This window comes from Camarhynchus parvulus, chromosome 5 (genome assembly GCF_901933205.1).
Source record: "Camarhynchus parvulus chromosome 5, STF_HiC, whole genome shotgun sequence".
Taxonomy (NCBI): Eukaryota; Metazoa; Chordata; class Aves; order Passeriformes; family Thraupidae; genus Camarhynchus; species Camarhynchus parvulus.
Genome location: NC_044575.1, coordinates 55,000,431 through 55,023,431, shown reverse-complemented (window position 1 = coordinate 55,023,431; position 23,001 = coordinate 55,000,431). Strand labels below are relative to the sequence as shown.

At 40.6% G+C, this 23,001-nt stretch overlaps 1 protein-coding gene across 1 annotated transcript; it reads right to left on the bottom strand.

Moving 5' to 3' along the window:
• Window positions 1–2,114: 2,114 nt before the first annotated feature.
• SGPP1 (sphingosine-1-phosphate phosphatase 1) lies at window positions 2,115–21,654 on the bottom strand. Its single transcript, XM_030950357.1, has 3 exons — window positions 20,862–21,654; window positions 10,484–10,573; window positions 2,115–8,240 (listed from the first exon to the last, which is right to left on the bottom strand). Exons 1-3 carry the CDS (start codon window positions 21,453–21,455, stop codon window positions 7,689–7,691), a joined length of 1,236 nt encoding a protein of 411 aa, XP_030806217.1. The 5' UTR covers window positions 21,456–21,654; the 3' UTR covers window positions 2,115–7,688.
• Window positions 21,655–23,001: the final 1,347 nt, after the last annotated feature.

Sequence of the window (23,001 nt, the reverse complement as noted above, 5' to 3'; positions counted from 1 at the left end):
CTGCTAGAGGTGTACAGACTGAAATTTGATTTTTTCATTGGCAGTTTTGTTAGTGGCAAGAATTCCAGATTGCTCCCTGAAGCTGAAAGATCAGGCTGGGCACCAAAGCAGGAGCCTTCCTCCCACCTGAGGGGTACCAGAGGGCACCTGAAGGACACAGTTCACCAAATGCATGCTCAGTTTTTTCTGTACTTGTACAGAGGCAAAACAGTGGAGCCAAGCTTGAGCCATTGCCTTCTTTTCCCAAGAACCTCAGCCAACCCTCCCACGTGTGAGATTCCTGAATGCAAAAGGCATGCATTATAAAGCAGCTCAGATCTGCTGCTTACTGCCTTTTGGGAGGGGCAATTCCTTGAGAAGGAACATTTGTCAGATTGCACAGGCTGTACAGGTTTTTGCTGGGAGGGTACCATCTTGATTTTTGCTTCAGCATCTGATCTCCTTACCCTAACTGAGACAGGTTGGGGTGACACCAAGATCCCTTACAGAGGGCTGGTCCCCAAAAGCCCAAGCTCAGCACTAGGCCACTGTATCAGATGTATATTCCAGAACTCTTGATCCTAGAACATGGTGCTTGCGTAACTGCTGAAAGTGTCTTGTATATAAATTCTAAAATAGTCATTTATCTACATTGACAAGAAAAAACCTGGCAACCAGAGGTTTAAAGAAGGTGCCCAAACAGGCCACTAAGTGTAAAGAGCCAACCTGGCCCAAAGCATTTATTATTTCTCTCTCAACTGTACATTAGTGAGGTTAGTCAGCCTGAAGTCTAGACACAATACCAACACTGACACCCAGCCAGTGCATCAGGAAAGAACTGAACTGCTGCTGCAAGGCAAGCACAGTGCAGTGCTAATTACCATTGCTGGGAAATCACTCTGAGTGCCAGAGCTGTTGATTCTGTGCTTTTACCACTGTCTTAAAGAGATTAGCAACTTTTCCACCCTCAAACTTTATTAAAAATGATCAGAGAAAGCATTATGTCCTATAAACATCACATCAGATAAAATATTCTCACTCTTAAAGCTGAAAGGGTCAATTTGAGTAAAGGCTTTATTTAATTTAGAGTTTTAGCATCTGCAGCTGATGTACTGCAGTCCACAGCAATAACCACTAAGCAATCAGGAGCCATTACAGCATGAATAATGCTGCAAACACTAAATCACCAAAACCAAATTAATAAAGTACCTGCTGCATACAGTGAAGCATGGGAAACAGCATCCCTGAATTTCCAGTTCAAAAATCTTTGCAAGTTAGTAGAAATCTGGGTCATCGTGTTCTGAAATTTAATCATTCCATAGGTGGCAAACATGATTACAATCCCTTTGCCTAACAGCATGAGGTAAGCAATTGCAAAGGAATTCTTCATTACAGGCATTATTTTGGCAATCTTCCCAAGGCAGCTGCAGATTTGATTAGCCACCAGGACTGAACTCTCTACAGCAGGAATTCCCACCCACATATGGCTACTAGCATACCAGGAGAGATGAAAAAGCAGGCTGGGTTAAATATTCCAAGGTAATTTTTTAACTGAAACGGAAGCAGAATGTATTTTCTGCTTATGTTTGCTAAGCTACTGCATCAAATCAGCCTTACACATATGTTGACGGTTGTCACAAGGGTTTTTGGGGTGAAGGAAGAGACGAGATGGGCTCTATGATCAGAAGGCTTGATTTATTACGTTATGATATAAACATCTATTTAAACTGTACTAAAAAGAAAAAGAAAAGGAGAGTTTCTAGAAGCTGCTAGCTACTTAACAATAGAAAGTAAAGAATTAATAACAAACTAGCTCTCTCGGACTGTGTCTGAGAGATTTCAGTTTTGGATTGGTCACTAACTCTAAACATCTAAAGTGAGCTAATCTAGGCAGACTTGTTACATTCTACAGCAGCAGATAACTTATTGTTTATGTCTGGTTGCTGAACTTCTCAGCTTCAGCAGGAAAATCTTAAGAGAAGATTTTTCATAAAAGAAATGTCTGTGACACACATGTAAGGGGAAAAGAACTTTCAGAAAACAAACTTTGGAGTTTGAATCCATCCACAAACTCAAATCTTGTCCCTGAGCACTGGAAGGAATAAAGACAGTAACACAACTGAATCCAACAGGAGTTTATTACCCACACATTGCAGGTGAAGTTAGACACTTCAGTTACCAGTCAATATAAGCTAAACTGACAACTCAGGAAGTGTACAATGAGTACAAAATCATTAATAAGAGTAAAACAAAGTGCTGATGTATTAATTTTTAAAACATCAGTTGTACACTATTATACAGCAAACATTATATGATCCTCAGCTTAGGGCTCGCATCTCAATTGTTTGGGTTTTATTTTAAATCAAGTTCCAAGAGGTTGAAAGACTGGGCTACAACTGCATTATTTCCCAAAAGGCTACTAACATACAGCCTTACCTTTCAGACAATGCTGGTTTGTATTTTATCAACTTCCTTTTATCAGGGAATGCAGTAAACAGAAAAAAAAAGAATCTATACATTAAAAAAATTAAGATCCAATACACAATATTTTTAATATATATATCTATATGGTACTACAGATTTCATATAAATCAAGTGTAGGCCAAATTTTGGCATAATTTTTAAGTGCATTAAGTTTAATACAAAATCCCCCTCAGACTCTACTCTTACTGTTCCCATTACTTGCTCCTGAACTGATCTTTTTCAGTTTTGATACTTCAGTCATCTAGAATTGTCTTAAGAGCTAATTTCCATTTCAGTAATATCACTCTTATCTTTCATTACACTTTCTAACAAAAATAAACTTGTGGGCAAACTTAGTGACTAATTTAGTCAAAGTTCAGTGACTCATAAAATTCTCCAACCTGATGGGAATTATTTACATTTACTAGTCAGTATCTTTAAGGTACTGTTATCCCAGGTACCCTCTCTTCTCCTCTGATCCTACAGGAACAGTTACTGATCATACACTGCAAGCACCCCCTGCTTTTCTTTCTTTCCTTACAAGGCCTCTCACCAACATGCAAATAATTTCTGGTACAGAATGGAGTGCAAAGAAATTTTTCTAATGCATGGCTAAATTTGCTTCAAAACCAGCATGTGATACTTGCTTTTTAGAGAACACCTAAAGTGCTTTGTCCTCTCTGCCACACACTATCACATTTTGTTTCCAAATTCAGCTTTCATTGCCTTTGTTCAGTATTGCAAGAACAAGGATGTTAGTGACCCAGTTAATCTATCAATTTGACAAATATATCATTTGCAGTAAATTTTATAACAGGCTCATATATTTTTTTCTGAAACAAAAGGCCACTTTATCTTTCCTGCAGAATGAGGTCTGGCAAGAAGTCATTCAACTTCCTCCCACAAAAAAGTTAAGTTTCCTCAAAGCTGTTTGTAGAACACAGAAATAAATTATATAACCAACAAACATTCTACTTTAGACCAAAGAACCACTCAAGAACCAATTACAGTAAGTTGAGTCACAATACCCCAAGAAATCAATTCTCCTCTCATTTTATCTACTGACTTTATTCTGGGGTCTCTTCATTCACAGAATTATGGTACAGAGGGGGAAATGTTAGAAATGTGCAGCCAGTTCCACCTACAGAGAATGGACTTCCAAGCTGACCCCTTTAGCAATCTCACAAAAACAGGGCTAAGTGTGATTTTAACAAGGAAAATCACCCAAAAGCAAGGCTATCACATTTAGAGCTGAGTCACTTCACACTCACTGAGCCTGCTCACAGGTCAGCACTTGCCCTTCAGGCTTCATTCTCAGTGTCCTGCGGAAGGAACCAAGTGCAGAACTCCCAGTAAAATTAGCAGGAGTTTGACAGCAATGCCCCTTCATACCATTGAATTATTAAATATCTTCTGTAATGTCTGTGAAAACTGGATTTTTTTACTGAGAAAGCAAATACTGAAACCGAAACAACTTTTAGCACAACAGATGTATTTACTTACAGCATGCAAAGATTTGTTTTTATATATTTTTCAGCTAACAACCCTTAATTATTTACAAGTTCAAAATTACAATCTTCACATAAGTAGCAATTGCTGACAGAAGTTCTGGACACTCTCTCAGAAATAAGCAAAAAATGGAGTAAAAAATACTGAGAGCAGTAATTAAAAAAACAAAACAAAACAAAAAAAAAACCAAAACCAAAAGAAAACATATTAGCTTCTAATATCCAGACAATTTAACACTGTTCTGGTAAGAAAAATAATTAACAACACAAAAGCCACATATCACATTTGGAGATGCCATTTTAAAAGAAATGCATCTTTCTGTTTGGTTTTTCTTTCCAGGAGAAATGCTGTACATAACCTTAAAAAAGTCCAAATAAATAAAGAAAACCCAACTCCCTTTGGTTTGCCAATTTACCTGCAAGTCACTCCTCTACCTCCTGCTCAGACCCAACAGCTTCAGAGGTGATCACACAGGAGAAAGCAAAAGCAATGCTTTTTTATCAACATGAAACATTTTTCCAAAATAACAGATTCTAAAACTCACCCAAGATGCACATGTCAGTTCTGAGTGAGGGCCAGGCCAGAAAAAATCCTGCTCCTATGTTTAAGGCAGTCTCAGACTAATTTGCATCTCTTCGGCCTCTTGGAAAACAGAATTTTGTGTCAAACTGCTCTCTACCTGCCTGTTGGTTTAAAGGTTTATTTCACACAATAATTAAAAAAGGCAAATTTAGCCTGCAGCTTTTTGTAGCAAGTGTGCATTTATACCTGGTTCTATGAAGTATATTTCTCTCTGGGACTGAGGGAGTTCACTAGCAGGATGTTTTTGCACCACGTCATAAAGGTTTTCAAGCATTTTTCCTGCTGGAAAGACATTTGACTACCTCTTAAAGCTATGTTAACTTTATTTATAAAGAATTTGGTACCAGCTGGTGCTCACACTAGAAATACTTTTTATGTTTAAGAATAGATTAGGGCAAAGAAAGTGCTCCAGTTTTACCTGCTGTTTGTTATGCCCAATTCCAAGGAACCTTAGCTTATCAGTAAACAAAATTATACTACAATACAAATACTTTACTTGGATTTTTGAGCAGTTGCATGTCTGTAATTCTTTATCCTCTAAAGGTACTCACATGACATTTTGTGCTAACTGCCCTCTCAAGCCTAACCCCTTATAAAACATGAAAACAGAACAGTAGAACTTTTTCTCATGTAAACATCAGTGAAGTAGTTGCTGAAGATGCTGTATAGACATTCTGATGGACATTTCCTGGGCAGTGGAAAATGGAACACGACATTTTGAACTTACTCAATGTCTTGTATAAAAATATAAAAAATAAATTTATGACAGTAGAATAAGCTGCAGTACAATTTTCCTTAGCCTGTTGAAAGCTCTGTGTGATCTTTTCACCCCTTCCAGATCCTCCACAGTACATCTCATGTTCCATCAATACTACAAGAGAGCAAGCTAGAAAATACAACTTTAATTATGCTCTTTATGATGTAAACTTGGTTTCTACAAGTCCAATATGTACCTTAAAAAAATAGTTTTACTGACTTACCTTTTCTGTGCTAGAATTTAAACATTTTTGCTATAAACTGTAAAGCTAGGATATTTAAGGAGAATATGCTCTAAATTTCAGAGAAAGTTATCCTATTATTTTTAACAGTCCTCAGACTAATTAAATATAATTGAAACTACACCACTTGCTTAGGGCTTTAAGCATAAGGCATTTTGTGTACATTCCCCCAGCTATGTATTTAATGTCTATCTTGGTGTGTGAAGCCAGATCAGTGGAAATCCCACTCTCAAAACCCCAGAAACCAATTTTACCTTTTACTGCACATTCTGCATTGAACTGCAAAAGAAGAATGGACACAAAAATCAAATCCAGAAATACACACTGAAACAAGCTAACCATTTTCTACTGGGTAAGGTCTTTTCAGCTGTGGAAGTTGTTGAACACTCTCAGTTTTGGATACCTCAGTTTGAATACATTCATAGCAGTGCATTCAGGATGCACAGCAGAAATGCACCAGAAAAGTGGAGTTTTTCACATCATCCAGTGCCAGCATACCATAAACCTCATCTGCTTCAAAGAAAGCGAAGTTAATTTTGTCAATCTCCAATCTCCATATTAACAGCTTGGAGAGATCTCCAACACAAAAAACCTTCTAAAACCAAATACTGCTTACAAGAAATGTAGGCTTTGTATTCTATCTAATCACCATATTTGCCAACCAAATGATGCTTTTCCTGCGAAACAAGTACAATACAAAATTAAGTAATTTGTGTCTGCTCAGACACTAAGACAGCGCTTCCTGCAGTGTTCCTGACATGGAAAGAACAGATCAGGCAACACATGAACAAGACAAAATGAAACAGAAAAAAGGCACATGAAATTACACTTGAAGGGAAAAGGATCATGAAAAGCTCAAAAGCACATAATAAAATCCTGCCAAATTTAGACATCACAAACCGTTCATGCGTTGACCATACTGCCTTGACTCCTCACAATCTGTCAATCAGAATGATTACAAGTTTACTTTAATTGTTACATTGTCTTATAACTATCTAAATCAGGTAAAAGTGATCATCACATTTAAATATAGTATGTTAATGCATAAAAATACAAATTTTTCTAGAATAATATTTTCTAACCAAATACCTAAAAGCAGTGGTCCTTCTAGATTAGTTTGGAATAATAAGTGAAGCCCATTTCTTTGCAGAATGGGGTGCTTTTATTGTTTATATGTTTAAATAATTAATTTTGAATATCCATCCACTGTATAAACAATCTCCAGAAAAATATATCCTCTTGCAGTAACTTACAATACACATTAAAAATACTTACAAAAGGGACTATTGTTCATTTACAATATCTTGAGCTCAAGGACACAATTCCTGGGTCATTTCATTTATGCAATTCTGATCAGTAAAAACTGGACATTCTGGTTAACTTGGACCATGTCAGCAACATGGACAATTAACATTTTTTAATATCTGCCTAATTACGTAGGATTTTCCATAAAATTAGGCGTTTTTGCATCACAGTATATATGGCATTTCTTAATTTAGCAACAGAAAGGCACAGTTATTAAACCATAAAATACAGTACCTGAATTATATATACTCTAGTGATATCTACCAATGCTAATACAGACATTTTTCTCTGCAAAGGGGGCTAAAGAAAAAGGCTTTTGCTTGTTTATTTAGAAAAATTCACCCTCATTACGAGTTTGGTCCGTTAAAAATCCCTATTAATTGAAATACCTTGAAGCAGGACTTCAGGAAAGAACAGAAGAAAGCAAATGTAACAGTTTATGGTCCAACAACTTGAATTAATTACCATGAAATGGCAAACAGATCATGAATGGAGCCTTCTGATCAGCTGTCAGACACACCTGCTGAAGTGTCAGTGTACACAGGTACAGCCTGGCAGCCATCCCAGATACATTCACTGCATCACACACACACACACAGACTTGGTTACAGCAATAAGTCCAAAAAACAGCATTTACAGAGGTCAGCACTTCTCCTGGACTGATGCTTGACTGCTGGCCCTAAACCATCCCCAGAGATGTGCAAAGCCCTTTAAATGCTTTGCTTGCTTTGTATTGCTGTTAATAGGAAGGCCCTGCTAAATCCAAGCTGGCTGGCCTTCCCTTAGCAAACTAGTGACCTCTTCAAAAAAGCAATTAGCTCAGTTCTCCCTACCCAAAGTGATCAGACTGCATCAGGAAAGACCAATGAAATGGAAGAGGCAAGGGACAATAAACATGAGGGAGAAGCCCACCATTCCATAGGTAATGTAGCGATAGGGCAGCTCCACCTCCATGCGCTGCCGGGCTTTCCGCACGTCGCCCTGCGGGATGCAGAATATTTTACACGCCAGAGGAATCGTGGCTTTCTTCATGGCCACTTTTGTTAGCAACAGAACGATGACCCCGATCAACAAGCGCAGTATGGCCTTTCCAAACACAGTCACGGTGAGGGAGGACAGGGACAAGGGCAGGGTGTGGGGAGGAGGGTCCAGCTGCAGACCCAGGATGTAGTTGACGTGAGAGCCACAGGCCACGCCGGCACCGCAGCCCAGGATCTGAGCTGTGTCTCCTCGTGACGTGCTCCACGTGTCCAGGGTGAAAGAGAAGATGCCCAGCGCCAAGTGGAGACTGATGATAATTAAGGGTGCATATTTGTAAGTTAAGTTGAAGTTGTCAATCAGGTCCACAACTGGATGGAAGATAACCAGGATAAGAATAGCGTACAGAAATCCAGCAATAACGTCCTGTTGAAGAGAAAGATAAGCTTTCAGTTAAATAACTATTTTTAAAAAAGCCCTCAAGTTACATTAACAAGAATTCAAGCCTAGCTGCTGTGGTGTTAAAAGCAACTTGTGGATTCCCATCTTTTACCTTTTAAAGGATGAAATCTTTCTTATGTTAAACATAAGGGAAGGAATTGCATTTGTTCACTTATTAACAAATCACCTGCATCCTGATCAGATTAAAGGATCCTTCACTGAAGTTGCAGTCTGGACTTTCTAGTAAGGCCTGTTGCAACAGGGCAAGGGGTGATGGTTTTAAACTAAAAAAGGGGAGATTCAGACTGGATATAAGGAAGATTTTTTTTTTTCCCAATGAGCATGATGAGGCACTGGTACAGGTTGTTCAGAGAGGTGGTGGATGCCCTGTCTCTGCAAACATACAAGGTCAGATTGGACAAGGCTCTGAGCAGCCTGTTCTGGTTGAAGATGTCCCCGCTTGATGCAGGCGGCTAGGACTAGATAATCTTTAAAGGTCTCTTGAAGCCATAACTATTCTGTGATTCTTCTATGATTTTTCTGCTGGCAACACTGATCCCTGCCCAGGGCCAGGGCATTCCAACCTACAGTCAGCACAAATCCAGCTCAGCTAAATATGTTCTGCCAACTTAAGTTTGCTGAAACAGCTCAACAGTGGCTCTGAGGGCCTGGGTCCCAACCAACACCCAACACTGGCGGCAGCAGCAGCTGGTGCAGCAGTCATGGACCACTGCAGTCAGGCACTAGAGCAGCTTCAACTTTCACTCCAGCTTCAGAATTAACAATGCTGGAAGGATAGGAACTGTTTCCAAATATTAAAGGAGAGGAAGAGATAACTTCTGTGGCTTCCTAACTGATTTTCAGTTTTTAAAGGTCTTTTCTTAATGAATAGGTTACCCAATGATTTTTTATTTCAGCATTAAATTTCAGTTAACTGATCACTCAGTTGCATGGAACTCTCAGCTACTTTTGTCACCTTTGATTGTTAAAGAAGAATTTGTGCAATCCAAGCACTACAAAGTAGCCTGCCTTCATTTTCATGCTTATCAGCTCTTCCACATGAGCCAGGAGGTGGGACTTCAATCAGCAGAGTTTGTATTGCTCCAGCTTCAATGAATCATTTTTATTTGCTTCCACTAATTGAAAGCTTGATAAAAGCTCTACTAAAATTGACTGATATAAACATCAGACTTGCTCATTTCAGAAGCAACAAAAAAACCCCTTTCTGCTCTATTTGCTACCTACTCCCCCCAAACTCAGGCACTGTGGTTGATGTACATTGCAGGCACCACATGGTGAACTGTATTCCCTCAAACTCTGCAGAGGATTCAGACGTGAAACTGCAAAATGGCTCTGTCTGCTCAGTCTCTATTTTGGCATGACTTTGTTCTATGACATTTTGTGTCAACTGAACTATCAGTCCATCACATCATCCTTGACAGAGTGGTTTTAGATTGGAAACTCCTAACTACTGATGCAAAAATGTAATTTAGTTTTTCTGAGCTGCATTATTTTCCCATGCTCCTTTTCCACTGTGCTCATCTACCAGCTTTTCTACTCCCTAGCAGACTTACCCTTTTCTGTCTGTTAGCTTTTCTTCTAGCATGTGATCCTAACAAACACCTTTAGCAACCCTTATAAGCAGTCTTGCATTGTGATTACCACTTGTAGTGTTCTTGTTTTGTCATTTCTACGTTGCCTATACTTGTGTTTCAGTTTGGGGAGTTTTAATCCTGTTTAATAAATGAGTTTGCTTTTCAAAGATGACAACTTTGTTACCTGTATTTAAAAACTCTGGTAAATGAAACTAGCATGCAGAGTGGCACTCCAAAATGCACATGCTTTGAGCAGCTGACGTGGAATGAACTTTAACAGCCACTTTCTCATTCTGCAAAATGATTTCTACTCTGTAGAGGAAAATTTACTCTACACTTTAGAGCAGTCATCAGTTTCTGCACTAAAAAATGACATTAAACACCTGTTAAGTTTCAACCATGGACTGAGTTTATAAAAGACAAGTATAAGTTTAGCGTGAGAGACACTTTTAACTGTTTTGTCAATTTCTGTGCTGAAGAAATGTAATTCCTCTGTTTCTGTATTGTAGGACATTACAAAAAATACATCTGTATATAATTATTGCACTGTAAAACCTTCAATGTCATAGAAGTTTATTAAATCAGAACAGGATTAAACCAGAAATTCAGCAGTAGATTAGATTACTTTCTTACCAAAATTGAATGCATTCCCATATAAATTCGACTACAGCAAACCAAAGAACACCAGCAGAATGCCAGGATCAGTCCAAACATAAGGGGATACTGGTAGGGAAGAAAAATGCAGAAACCATATTAGAATTTGAAAACAAAAAATTATAAAGAAAAAAACACTCTATGAATATTCTATAATCAATTCCAGTTAAAGTCATTGATGTTTACCCTTTTCCTTGCCCTAGCCTCCACAGGCCTAGCAGAGCAGCTTTTCATAAATTCTTAAGTCAAAGTTTCAATCTTCCCCATTTTCTTTGCATTCAGGATATATGAATTTCAGTGCTTTGATCACTTTTTCAAAGCAGTAAGAAATGTCTCAATCTCTGTAGCAGTTGTCTTGCCACGCTCTGATATCCCAAACTGACCGCATGGGCAGAGACAAGTGTGTTAAACTGCAACAGTTTTACACTGGGTGAATCAGCTCCATCACATATTTGTATTGTTAGCAATTACCCTGGCAGAATCGAGGCTTCACTTTTTTTCCTGAAAAAAAGGAACTTGTAACAAAATTACAAAGAAATTCAATTCCTTCCTCAATTCTTTGTTTTAGGGCTTCTGCAGTTGTTGACTCAATATCTGGGCATCAGCATGAAACTCCTAAAACAGTAATCTTTTTTGTTCTTTCCAAACCCACATAAATTTCCTCCTACAAGCCACATTTGTTAAACAAAAATCATAATAATTACTTCCAATTATTTTTGCCTTCTTACTTTTTTTTAATTAATAAGGACTCTTTACCAGGAAGAAATAAAATACTTTGCTTTAATAAGCACATATCATGTATAGAAACATAGTTTCTTAACTTTCTCAGGTTTGGATAAAACTATGCTAATTTACATATTACAGCACAGTAAGAAATACTTTCCCCACTATTGCAAAATGTCGTACAAGACAGGATACAGCTTCCTTTTTTGCCACTATTCTATAAAAGACTCAGTCACAAGATAAAATGGCAAGTTTCCAAAATTGCTTCTCTTCCTACAATAAACATGTTCAATATAAACAGGCAGCGAGATATGCTCAAACCTAGGAACAAAATCTACAGGCAGTTTTCTTGCCCTTTCCCTTGTTCCTTTCATAGGCAACCTGAAGGGTAGAACATCCAGCAAATTCAATAAAATATCTTTAAAATTACTGGAGCACATTCTGTGTCCTCTGTGAAGGCCACTGAAGTTCCAAAATCAATCTTTCTGTAAAAGGTTTGAGATAGGATTATCACTCTTCTGTATTTTTCCAACCATCACTGAATTCCCAACTCCAGGACCATGTTGGCATAACAAAACTAAAATAAATAACATTCTTGAACTAAGAGAAAATCAGGAAGCTTATGTTTCACATAAGAAGCAGATTTCACATTAAAATAAATACTAAACACAAACATAACAAATACTAAACAGCTCTTAGTTGTGTTCCATCTAGACTAAACTCTATTTCCTGTAGCAACATTTGTCTTTGCTTCTATCACATTCATCTACAAACTGGATCTAAACAGAACTGTATATTTGTGACTCACTTCTGACTGCAATGATGAAGGAGCAAACTCAGTTTCCTGCCTTTCAGAACTCCACTAATCCTTGGCAATGCCTCAGTAACTCTCACACTCACACAGGACGGCAGAGTTATCAGATACCAACATTGCTACAGCAGCCACAAAAGCAGCTCTTTTGGAACCTTACAAGTGCAGCCACATCCTTCTGCCCCTTTGTGCTTCTCCCTTTGCCACTGGTCTCAGGGTAGGAGGAAGGCGGCCTGCACAGCCACACACTCTCCCTGCACTCTCACAGGACTCCCCCAGCAGAAGTGCTGCATGTGCAGGGACAGCTGTACCCTGGGGCCTCTGAAGCAAGAGCAGCTTCGAGGTTCAAACTGTTTTGCCATCACTTGATACCCTATGTCCATCCTTGTCTCCTGACACATATCTTTTGTGCTTTCAGAGCCCAATTAGGGGTAAGGCTTTTCCTTAATAAAGACTTGTCCTGTTTCTGCAGTATCTGACAGAAAGAGAGGCTGGAGCTTTAGCAGGAAGATGAATAAAGTGCCAGGCTCAGCAGGGCTCAGCAGCTGCTCATGACACTGTGGGTAAGAGGCTGGGATTGGGGCAGGGAAGAGGTTAGAGCAGCTAAACAGCAAAATCCTGAGAACAAGGAGTATGAAGGAAATAGTTAGGTGAGAAGTCTGGTTTTAAGAGTCCTGAGCAGGTGACTGTAAAGAGGAGGCAGACTACAATAATTCTGAAAATGACAGAAGAGATGCTTGCTGTCAGGGAACTCACAGGGGAGGGGTGTTTGAGTAAGAAAGAAACAGCAACTCCAGCTCTGAAGAATGTTTTGGAAAGATTATTTGGCTCTGTCATATCTCACTCTAATTCTGAATAAATACCCCTTAAAGCATCTGAGAACATGGGCTAGTTTAGTTTCTCTGTAGCAAAACATAGTAGAATAGCTTCAACACCCTCAACTAGAACAGGTTGCTCAGAGCCCCACCCAACCAGGCCCTGAATGCTTCCAGGAATGGGGCATCCACCTCCTCTCTGGGCAACCTGTGCCAGTGTTTCACCAGAAGTACAAAACTTCCTCCCTGCATCTGATCTAAATTTACCCTCATTCAGTTTAGAACCATCACCCCCTCTCCCATTACAACAGGCCCACAAGAGCTGGCTCCCATTTTTCTTACAGGCCTCTTTTAAGTACTGATCACAAACGCAGCACAACACCCTGGGTCCTCCTCAGCCTGTTTTAACTCCTACCTTTTAAAGCAGCCACTGGGTTTGAGAATTCCCAGAACACCAAACTGGTAGCACCTGCTTCAAAATCTGCCCTGAGGTGGTGAGACAAGCATGTGTTTGGTCCTCACACACAGGGCTAAGTGCACAAGGTGACTAAAGGAGAATATCAGCACTCCCACACACCTCTGAGCTCAGCAGCTTGCCGAGTCACACCATCAACAGGGACATCACCTGGATCCTTGTAAAAAAAGCTGATGCCATAAACTCACTTCCAAATTGTTGCCTGCAAGGCTGAGGTACCAGCAAGCCTTATAATAATACTGTTTTATGAGAATGGATTTCAAAAATCTCCTCTCCAAATCATAAATGAATATTCAAAGAAAAAAACCAGCTTTTACTAGGTTTTCTACTTAAAAACAGGCATATTTTATGAAAGACTGATGTGAAAATTTAAATATAAACTTATATCAAGTGTTCAAAAAAGAAAGTCAGAAGCACTTTTTATGGTGTTGACTTGGGTCTCTACTTTAATGAGAGATATTAAGCAAGACAGCTGAATTCCAGCAGTTTTAGTCCCATGGTTCCTGGCATGCCAGATCAGACCTACAGAAGCACAAATGACAGAAGATCACAAGTTTAATTCTACCCTCTTCCCTGATTCACTGCTGGTTTTGCTCATTTGGGCATCAGAAGGCAGACTGGCATCACATGTCCTTCCAGATGAGGATGTGGAAGCTTGTCAGAGATCACAGCTGGGAGAGGTAGACATAGAAACCAGGTTTCATTCTCTCAGCTTGCTCTTTTTGATAAAAGAATTGATGTATCATCAATCTTGATCAATCCTGGTATCACTTTCAGTCAGATACTCAGGAGCAGCCCATTTTGGACACAAACATCTCAAACCCTGTCTCCATGCCCTCATTTTGAGACCATCTCACGTATATCCTCAAATACTCCTTATGCCTCCCCACAGCCAACATACCACTTCAGCAATTCTGAGTGTGTTTTTTTTCTTTTTAACTACATACTGCTTTCTTTTTTATACATTTAAAAACCCCAAACCAATAAGCACACTATTTAAAAAAAATTAAGAAGTTAATTGATTTCTTTACTTCTTTACTTACCTATTAAGGTAAAGCTAGGGATAAAACTGACTGAATAAACTACTCATTGTGTTTCAGACCCCAATTTTGCTCCCATATCCAGAATCTTGTTTTGATCGAAGAAATTGAATTAAATTCATATTTGTAAAACAGCAGTCAAAATACTCTCAGTAAGTCTTTGAGAACTTTATGTCCTATGTTTTTAAAAGAAAACTCCCATCCTATAGAAAATTCCACTACATCCTCCAAAACAGGCTTGCAAACTTCTGACTGGACCACACACAAAACCCTCCCCTATCCTCCTCCTGCTCCTTGATCTTTTTGCCAAGAGTCTTAATAACATAACCATTGTTTAAAAATGCCTATAAGGAAACAATCTGTCCTAAAAGCTTTGACCTAGGTCAAAAATTCCTTCTTTCATAAGGGAACACTATTAAAAAACACTAAATGCTCACTTCTTTACCTTTTTAAAGCCCAGGAGAAGTTTCCAGCACCCACAAAAGTAACTTCCTAATATTTTTTGTGTTCTACACAAAAATATTCAATGATCTTTTTTTAATCATATCATAACTCAGAAGTTCAACTTGAGTTTGAGACAATTATTTTGGGCTAAAGTTCACAGAAAGAATCCAAGCAGCACTTGCAGCACCAAGCTTTTAATAAGGTATCTGGGCCATGTACTGGTAATAGTCATATGAAAAACTATAATCAATGTTTATGGGAATGACTCCAGCACCCTGGCTGGACAGATGAGCTCCAAAAGCACAGCCTAAAAATGATTTTGTGAAGGGAGCAGAAGAAAAGGGAGAAGAGGATTGTTAGAAAAGAGAGACCACCATCAGTCATTTTAGGAAAAACAAACAAACTCTTTCAAATGGGCCAGGTGGTAAATACTACTGATTAAGCTACATTTATCAATGATTTTCCCCTTTCTTGCACTGACCAAAATTAATACCAAGAGATAAAAACCTCAATGTTACATGTCACTACAAGAACCTCTTTTTAAAATTCCAAGATAAACTTTTCAATGCCAGTCCTGAAGTAAGTTAAAACATTTAATTTTCTGCTACACCTAATCTGAAAAGAAATTGAGGAGTAACAATAGGAATTAGCTTGTTATTTCTTTTCATTGCAGTCATTAAAAAAATAATCCCTCTCTAAACACAGCTAGCAAGAATTACTTATGGCTTGCTCTGTTTATGCCCCAGTACCTAAAACTACATTTTTTCTGCAAAATAATGTTTTCTCAGTTTAATCAGCACACCCTATTTAAAGAACAAGGAGTGCTTTTACATGTGTACAACGCACCAAGAAAAAGAAACTGCTTGAGAAGTATTTCCTTTGAATACCTTTTCATCAAAATGTCTGTATCCAACCTTAGAGCATTTGTTTTCACATGCTTTCCCCCAAGACCCTTGACATTAATTAAAGATTTGCTTGGGCAAAACTGAAAAATACATTTAATGACAATCAACAAGAGTCTAATGAGACAGGCTGCTGTGTTCCTCTGGCAGAGATTCCCTAGTGACATTTGTCAGAACTGGCTGTGCTCTTTTTAAACTTTTAACACCTGCAAAAACCAACTTTTTTCAGTTTCCTTTACAAACAAACTACAGGCATTAATATGGCCCATGGAAGACCTTACATCTCACACACACAAGACAAGGCCAGTGCTGACCCTCCAAATTCCCATCTCTCTCTCTCTCTCAAATCATTGTGTGGGTAATTCTGTGTTTTCAGATCATCCCTTCAGTTGTGCTTCCCATGTCAGAAGAGTTTTTGTTTGACTGTTTAGGAAACATGTTCAAGAAGACCAATTAAGACAAGCATGCACACATCTCTTTGCCAGCATTTCTTCTCAACATTTTAGTATTTTAGCCAAAGGTCCATTTGGGCTTCTCTCAGGGGTGATGTGTCTCTCTCTGAAGGGACTGCACTTGCTCTGCACACAGACTTTGTATGTAAGAGATGGCTTTCTATGTGTAGCTTCCAGTTTATCACTACATCAATCTTACTGAAAATGCAAGCCTTTCACCAAGGACAGACATTTAAAACAAGGGTGTGCCCCTTTCTGCAAAATTCTCACTGTAGCACTATTGTGATTAGGCTGTTTATTCATCCCCAATAACCAATTATTCCCTATTTCCAGCGGGGATCAGAGAGTTTAGCCTTTTGAAATGAAAGAACAGGCAGACAATTCTAGAGGTAATCTTCAATAGGGGTCAGTCAGAACCACAGAGTGATGCAGACCTCCCTGAAATCCCAACACAGATCCTGTCAAACCCATCTCATTTAATTACATCCAGCAGCCTTGGCTGATAAAGTCACAGAGCAGATGAAAAGAATTCTGGAAGGGAGTTTCACGTGGTACCACATAAGAGTCTTACACAACTGGTACTACAGAGAGTCAAAAGAGCACTGAGTAAATGAAAACTGGAAATGAAAAGTGCATCAGAGAAGCCATTGGAGAACAGATGCAGCCACTGCAGGTTCAGCAGTGGTGTTTATCCAGGTCACCATTAGCAGCAGCAGGGTGGAAAGGCAGTCACTGATGACAGGCTTTGCATATCAAACACTGCCAGACAGGTACCCAGGGAGGACAAGGCTGTCATATTCAGCACCACGAGCTGCTTCAGAAGGTAAATCAGCGTTGTTAAAACAGTTAAAGGCCTGCTATTCATCAACCCAGGCCCTGGGCTCCTGCTGAACATCAACTGAAGTTTGCTCGGTGGCTACAGTGAGAGTCAGCAGTTCCTCACTGAGCTCATTAATGCAGAGCTCAGGAAGGAGTGCAAACCCATCATTTCCTAATGCAGACAGCCACTGCTACAGCCAGGCTGCATCCTGGAGGAACTCTGGGAGAGAAGCAAATTTTCTGTATCCCCTGGCTGATATTTGTTTTTCTGTATTTTCTGATATTTATTTTTCTGAATTTTCTGTATCCCTGGGCTGATATTTTTTTTTCCTCCTCAAAATAAGCCATCAGAGTTATGACACATTCAGGTACCATCCCAAATCAAGGACCATTTATAATAAAATACATCTTGGTGTCTATTTGAAATCAGCAGTTCAACATAATCAAATAAAATACAAAAAAACCTTTTTCCAGTAGTCTCAGCCTGAGCCTTTGGAGATTTTGTGGATAATTAGCAGTCCACACTATCTCATCCTCACCCCATCTGGGACATGATATAAGCCAGCCTGGCTCAAACTGTCATGACTTCAAAGAAAGGAAGCTTTCCCCAATTCTATAAAGGTTGCTTTTTCCTACATTGTATCAAGATCTATAGCTTCACTGTCTTTTAAATGTTTGCCCTCCTCTTTCAGGGAATCGGCACTTCAAAGATAGGGGTGGGAAAAAAAACTCAACATTTATAACACTCCCAAATTCTCATGAGTCTTTGACATGAGCTTTATATTTCATGGTTACTGAAGTATTGTTGAAATAAATGGTTTTCCCTGCAGAAATGTAACATTAAATAAATGAACATGGATTATGCAAGTAGAATGAAAAGTGCCAGGCAAGCTCTCATAATACAAGAAGAAACTGAAAAATTTGGATACAATGGACAGAACAGTTAGCTACTATGAAAGTTATCCTAATATGGAACTCACTTCTGTCTTAAAGACATTTTCATTGAATATTCACTATGCCCAAAGTCTCTAATTGTGATAATTTTCCAAAACCATCTTTAAAATACATTATCTCTGAAAATATTTTACTTGAACAATAGAACTATTGCATTTTTAGAAAGTATTTTCATTTTACAGTCAAAAATCCTTTTGAATACTATATAAAATAATTGTAACAGAATTGCTTAAAGGCATTGAAAAATTGAAAAGCAAAGTCAACAGGCTTAGAAAAAATCCTACTGGAATCCAAACATGTTTTTAAATCTGGGCCACACCTAGAAAAATAGAAGCACATTTTCTCTGTTCTCTATTTTCTTCAAGAAAAAGACTGAAATAGATTGTCTTTGATAGAGAAGAACTATTACACAATAGTAGGAAGTCATAGATCACTGAAAGCAAACTGGAAATAAGCCACACAAGAAAGAGATTGCCTCCTCATTGGTGTAACATCTTTGAGAGCAAGAGGAGCTTTCTTTGGTTTAGTATAAACTTCGAAGGGACAAACTCAAAGCTGCTTGTATTCCAGAGTAAAAGTCCCTGCAGAGAGTTACACCTGTATCTGCCTCAATTCATCCTCAGCCTCGTTCCACTATGATCCCAACACTGTCTCACCACAACCAGGCTCCAATTTATTAAAATAAATTCTAAATGCCCAGCTCATAGTTGTGTCCTTTATACTAAATATATTCTTTATATTAAATATAAGTATATGTAAGTATTCTTTATACTAAATATATACAGAAAAAGGTTAAACCAACAGGTTTAAATCCAGCAACCTGCACCTACTAGTAAATTTGTAGAATTTAATAAAAATACTAAAAACCTCTTTATCTTTAATAGCTTTCCAAGAACTTCTGAGGTCAGTCAGAACTTTAACACCATTTTCCATGACAAAAAGATGTCAAATAGGTTTTACTCCCTTTCAACAGAAGTAAAACAGGGAGAATAGAAGACGTGTCAGATGAAGGGTTAATGAAAAGACTCTTGACATGCCACTGGTTAATTATTGATTAATTTATGGAAATAATTTAAAAATCAGAAGTGATTTTTTTTACATTAGTATTTTGAAATGACAGAAGTTGGTTTCAGAGAGGTCTTTTATTCATACTCGTTTTCTAAGAAAAAGGAATTGAAATCAAGACTCAAACACTTTGCTTCTGCATTTCTTAAGCACGGTCCAGCATGAATAACAAGGCTGAATGTTTATGATTTCTCACCATGCATTCATGGTAAATATGTTTAGTCAATTAGCAGAGTGTTTCACAGACTGCAGCGGCAGGGTTGGCAAACCACAGATCGAACTCGGTTCATTGGCAAAAACACCATTTCACACCCTGTTTGCTGCTGGCCATCGAGACGGCCTCCCCTCTGCACACATGACATCGGTCTGTGCAAAGCTGATCGACTGGCACTGCTGAATGAGCTTTCCCACATGCAAAGAAGTACAAATCCAGTTTGTGCTTCCAACCGACACCAGCCCTACACATCTAACAAGTAATAATCAAATATATATAGATTTTGGTCATTTAGTAAAAACAACTTTGAGGATTAGGCACCTCAGTGGCAAAACTTCAAATATTTATTTCAAACACTCAAAAAATGACATTATTATAATATATATATATATTTGTAATTATTATGACTGCATAGCTCCAGCAGATAGTACTTCACCTTTTCCTAGCAAATATGAATGCCTAAAAGCTTCCTTCTGGGCACATGCATTCACCTTGCAGAAACAGATAAATAATCTTTGGTTAGAGAGGCCAAATAAAATCTCTAACCCTTAATCATCTCATTCCTTTCAGTCACCCATTCTAGATGCTGAGATAGAGCCACAAAGTGTCAGGCAGCGCCAGCAGACAACTGGTGATTGCTACCAGTAACTGGGAAGACAAGAGTTAAGCCCCTGCACGAAGCTTAGGATCAGAGTTAGTTTTCTCTGCCGACATGACTAAATATCCACCTTAAACCAGGTATTACAGTAAGGATTAGTAAACACGAACAACTTAAGAGTCTAATTACTGCCTAACTTCTTAAAACACTGCACTGGACATTCACCTGGGACAGCCTTCTCTCAGCTCCTGCTGAAAGTGGTGCAGTGATTTAGAGCTGGATGTGCTTTCTCTGGGGCTGCTGCTGTTGCCGTACTTCCAGCAGCCAACGCCAAAGCACATGCCACTGCTTGCGTAAACCAGACGATCAACAGTGTTATTTTAACTTATCTACTGACCCCAAGTGCAACAGCCAGATTTTAGAGATTCTGCTGAATGAAGGTGATCAAAATATCATAGATTATCAGTTTCTGCTAATTATGAACACACTGATAGATTGTAGAACCTCCTGAAAGTATAAATACCAGGATCATTTCCAGGCTGTGGTTAATGAAAATAAAATCGTTAAAGAAAAGGCTAAAGCTACAACTCAGTGACGCTACAAGTACTCGAAGCAAAGAAGGATCAACAAGAAGCCCTTTAGTTACTGGCTCTCCACTAAATTCTCACTCTATAAAACCAAATGCCTGTAAAAGCATTAGATGCTTATCCAAACTTTGCGCAAATGGACAAGCTGGGAAAATAACCTTCATCGGAACAAAACGCAGATTGTTACCGCGAACTTTTCATGCGTGCTGAGCTAATCCCCAAAACCAGCACAACTTCCATTCACAAGACAGAATTACTAGAACACCTCTCATTACCTGAGCACTCGCTTAAATAACAGAAAAAAAATTAAGAGTGAGGCAAGGAAAAAAGGTACGAATGGGACGTTTTCCCAACCAAACTCAGCCACCTCCCCTCCCGAGGAGGAATCAGGTCTGCCACATGGTTACACCTCGGGGCTGGCAAGCGCACGGATGAGGACACGGAGGTGTGAGCATTACCTGCCAGCGGCCGTAGCTGAGCAGCAGGAGCGCCAGGGGGATGGCGGTGCCCGACATGGCATGGGTGGAGGGCATGCTGTACTCGGAGTTGTAGAAGACCTCCAGCTTCACCACGGGCGGCGAGGCAGGACGCGGCCAGCGGATCACATCCTTGGTGCACTGCCCCAGGTACATCACCCACACCCAGATGATGATGAGCCTCCGGCCCAGCCAGGCGTCCAAATTCCAGATGCAGAAAGGGAAAAAGAGGATGTAGAAGAGCTCGTTGCCCAGCTCCGTGCCCAGGCTGAACAGATAGTAGAGGACGTGGCTGCGAGTGGCGAACTCCTGGCTGCCGTCCTCCTCCTCCGTCAGCGAGTTTCGGCGCGGCCTCCTCCTCCAGCGCCGCGGGGTTCCCGCCGCGCCGGGCACGGCCCCGTTCCCGGTGGGATGCGCCTGCCCGCCCGCGGGGCCACCGTTCGCCACTGGCCCCCGTTGCTCCGCGCCGGCCCAGCCCGAGGGCCCCTCCACCCCGCAGAGCCGCTGGAACGCGGCCACTTTCCGCGGGTCCTGCAGGTGGGCGGCCAGCCGGGCCAGGCGCTGGCCGAGAGACATAGCGGCGGGACCGGGAGCGGGCTGAGGGCGGCGGGGGACTTCGTCTGAGGGGCGGAGAGGAGGACGGGGGCTCCGCGGAAAAGGAAAGCCGCTCTCTGAAGGAAAACCCGCTGGAAGGCGAGGCGCCGCGGATACCGCGGGACTACCCTCGCCTCACCCGCTCCCTCCCGCTGCTCGCTCCCTCCCTCACGCCCGCACCGGCCCCGCCCCGCCGCGCCTGCGCGCAGCCCCCACCCCGCGGGAAACGTCCATCGCGGCGCGGATTGGCCGCGGTTCTCCCTCGGTCCCGCCCCCAGCGGAGGCGCAGCCAATCGGAGCTCAGCGCTGCGCGAGGCGGTGCGCGGCGTGAGGCGGCCTCGAGCGTGAGGGGCAGAGGCGGCGGAGGGCGGCTCGTGGGGTCGGGTCGGATCGGGGGCCCGTGGAGGAGCCTCCTTCTCCTCCTCCTTCTTCTCTTCCTTCTTCTTCGTTATAGAAACACCGAATCAGTTGCGGTGGATGAGACCTCTAAGATCATCGAGTCCAGCCTGTCACAGATCATCACCTTGTCCACTAGACCATGACACTGATTGCCCCATCCAGTCTTTCCTTAAATACCTCCAGGGACAGTTGACTCCACCAGCTCTCTGGGCAGCCCATTCCCAGTCCCCCTTTCTGTGAAGAAATTCTTCCTAATGTCCAACCTAAACCTCCTGTGGTGCTGCTTAAGATTTCCCGGAGCCTAAATCCGGTGGTGTAAACACGAGAGGGAAAGCAGTGTGGTCGCAGCCCCGCGGTCAGGCCGGTTCAGCCATGGCGGCAGGCCGTGACCACCGAGCTGCGGAGCCGCTCAGGGAGGTTCTGCAGTGCCTGAGGCAAGCAGTCGTGTCTTATCCCGTCTCTGTAGTCGGGAGGAGACTCCACATCTCCTGAGAGAGAGAGAAATTGTGTGTGCGTGTGTGTGTGTGCAGGGCTGAGAGTTCAGGAGGACCAGGAGATTTGTGAGCGGGTACTTTGCAAGTCCACAGTTGCTGCGGTTTCCATCCTGGAAATGCTGTGAGAAATACTATCTCTGGTCTCCTCTGCTTTCTGTTGCTTCTGCCTGTACTACAGATGCTGCTCCTATGTTATTTGCATCTTGCCTTAAAATCAGGAGGTTAAAGAAGTGATAAACTGTTGCTTTGTGCCGTTTTTAAAAGAGCGAGCAATATGACCCAAGCAACTGGTTAGCTTAAATCCTAACTAAAATAGAAAATCTGATGTGAAATTCAAATGATAAAAAGTTGAAACAAAGGAATATGATGCAGATCTAGAATGTTTTGGTTAAAATAGCTATCAATACTGTTTTGAGGAGGTACTTGACTTGGTGCTACGTGATAGTCTCATTATACAGTGCCAACAAACCGTACAAATGGAATTTGCTGCCGTATCTCAAGAAGAAATTTGTATGACGACTTAGTTGAAAGAGATGGCATCTAAAAAGGTCCTAGTAGCAGGTTCCATGTCCTACTACATTTCTAGCAATGATCTGGAAGCAGATCCAAACCTGCTGCTGCAAAAATTCAGCTCC

What these genes read in the sequence shown, in the direction of transcription:
- SGPP1 (XM_030950357.1), bottom strand. Translation starts at nt 21,455, where the DNA reads ATGTCTCTCGGCCAGCGCCTGGCCCGGCTGGCCGCCCACCTGCAGGAC. An exon ending in TCAGCTACGGCCGCTGGCAG is followed by an intron (nt 10,574 to 20,861) that starts GTAATGCTCACA and finishes CTTCCCTACCAG; the next exon opens with TATCCCCTTATGTTTGGACT. An exon ending in TGGGAATGCATTCAATTTTG is followed by an intron (nt 8,241 to 10,483) that starts GTAAGAAAGTAA and finishes TCTCTTCAACAG; the next exon opens with GACGTTATTGCTGGATTTCT.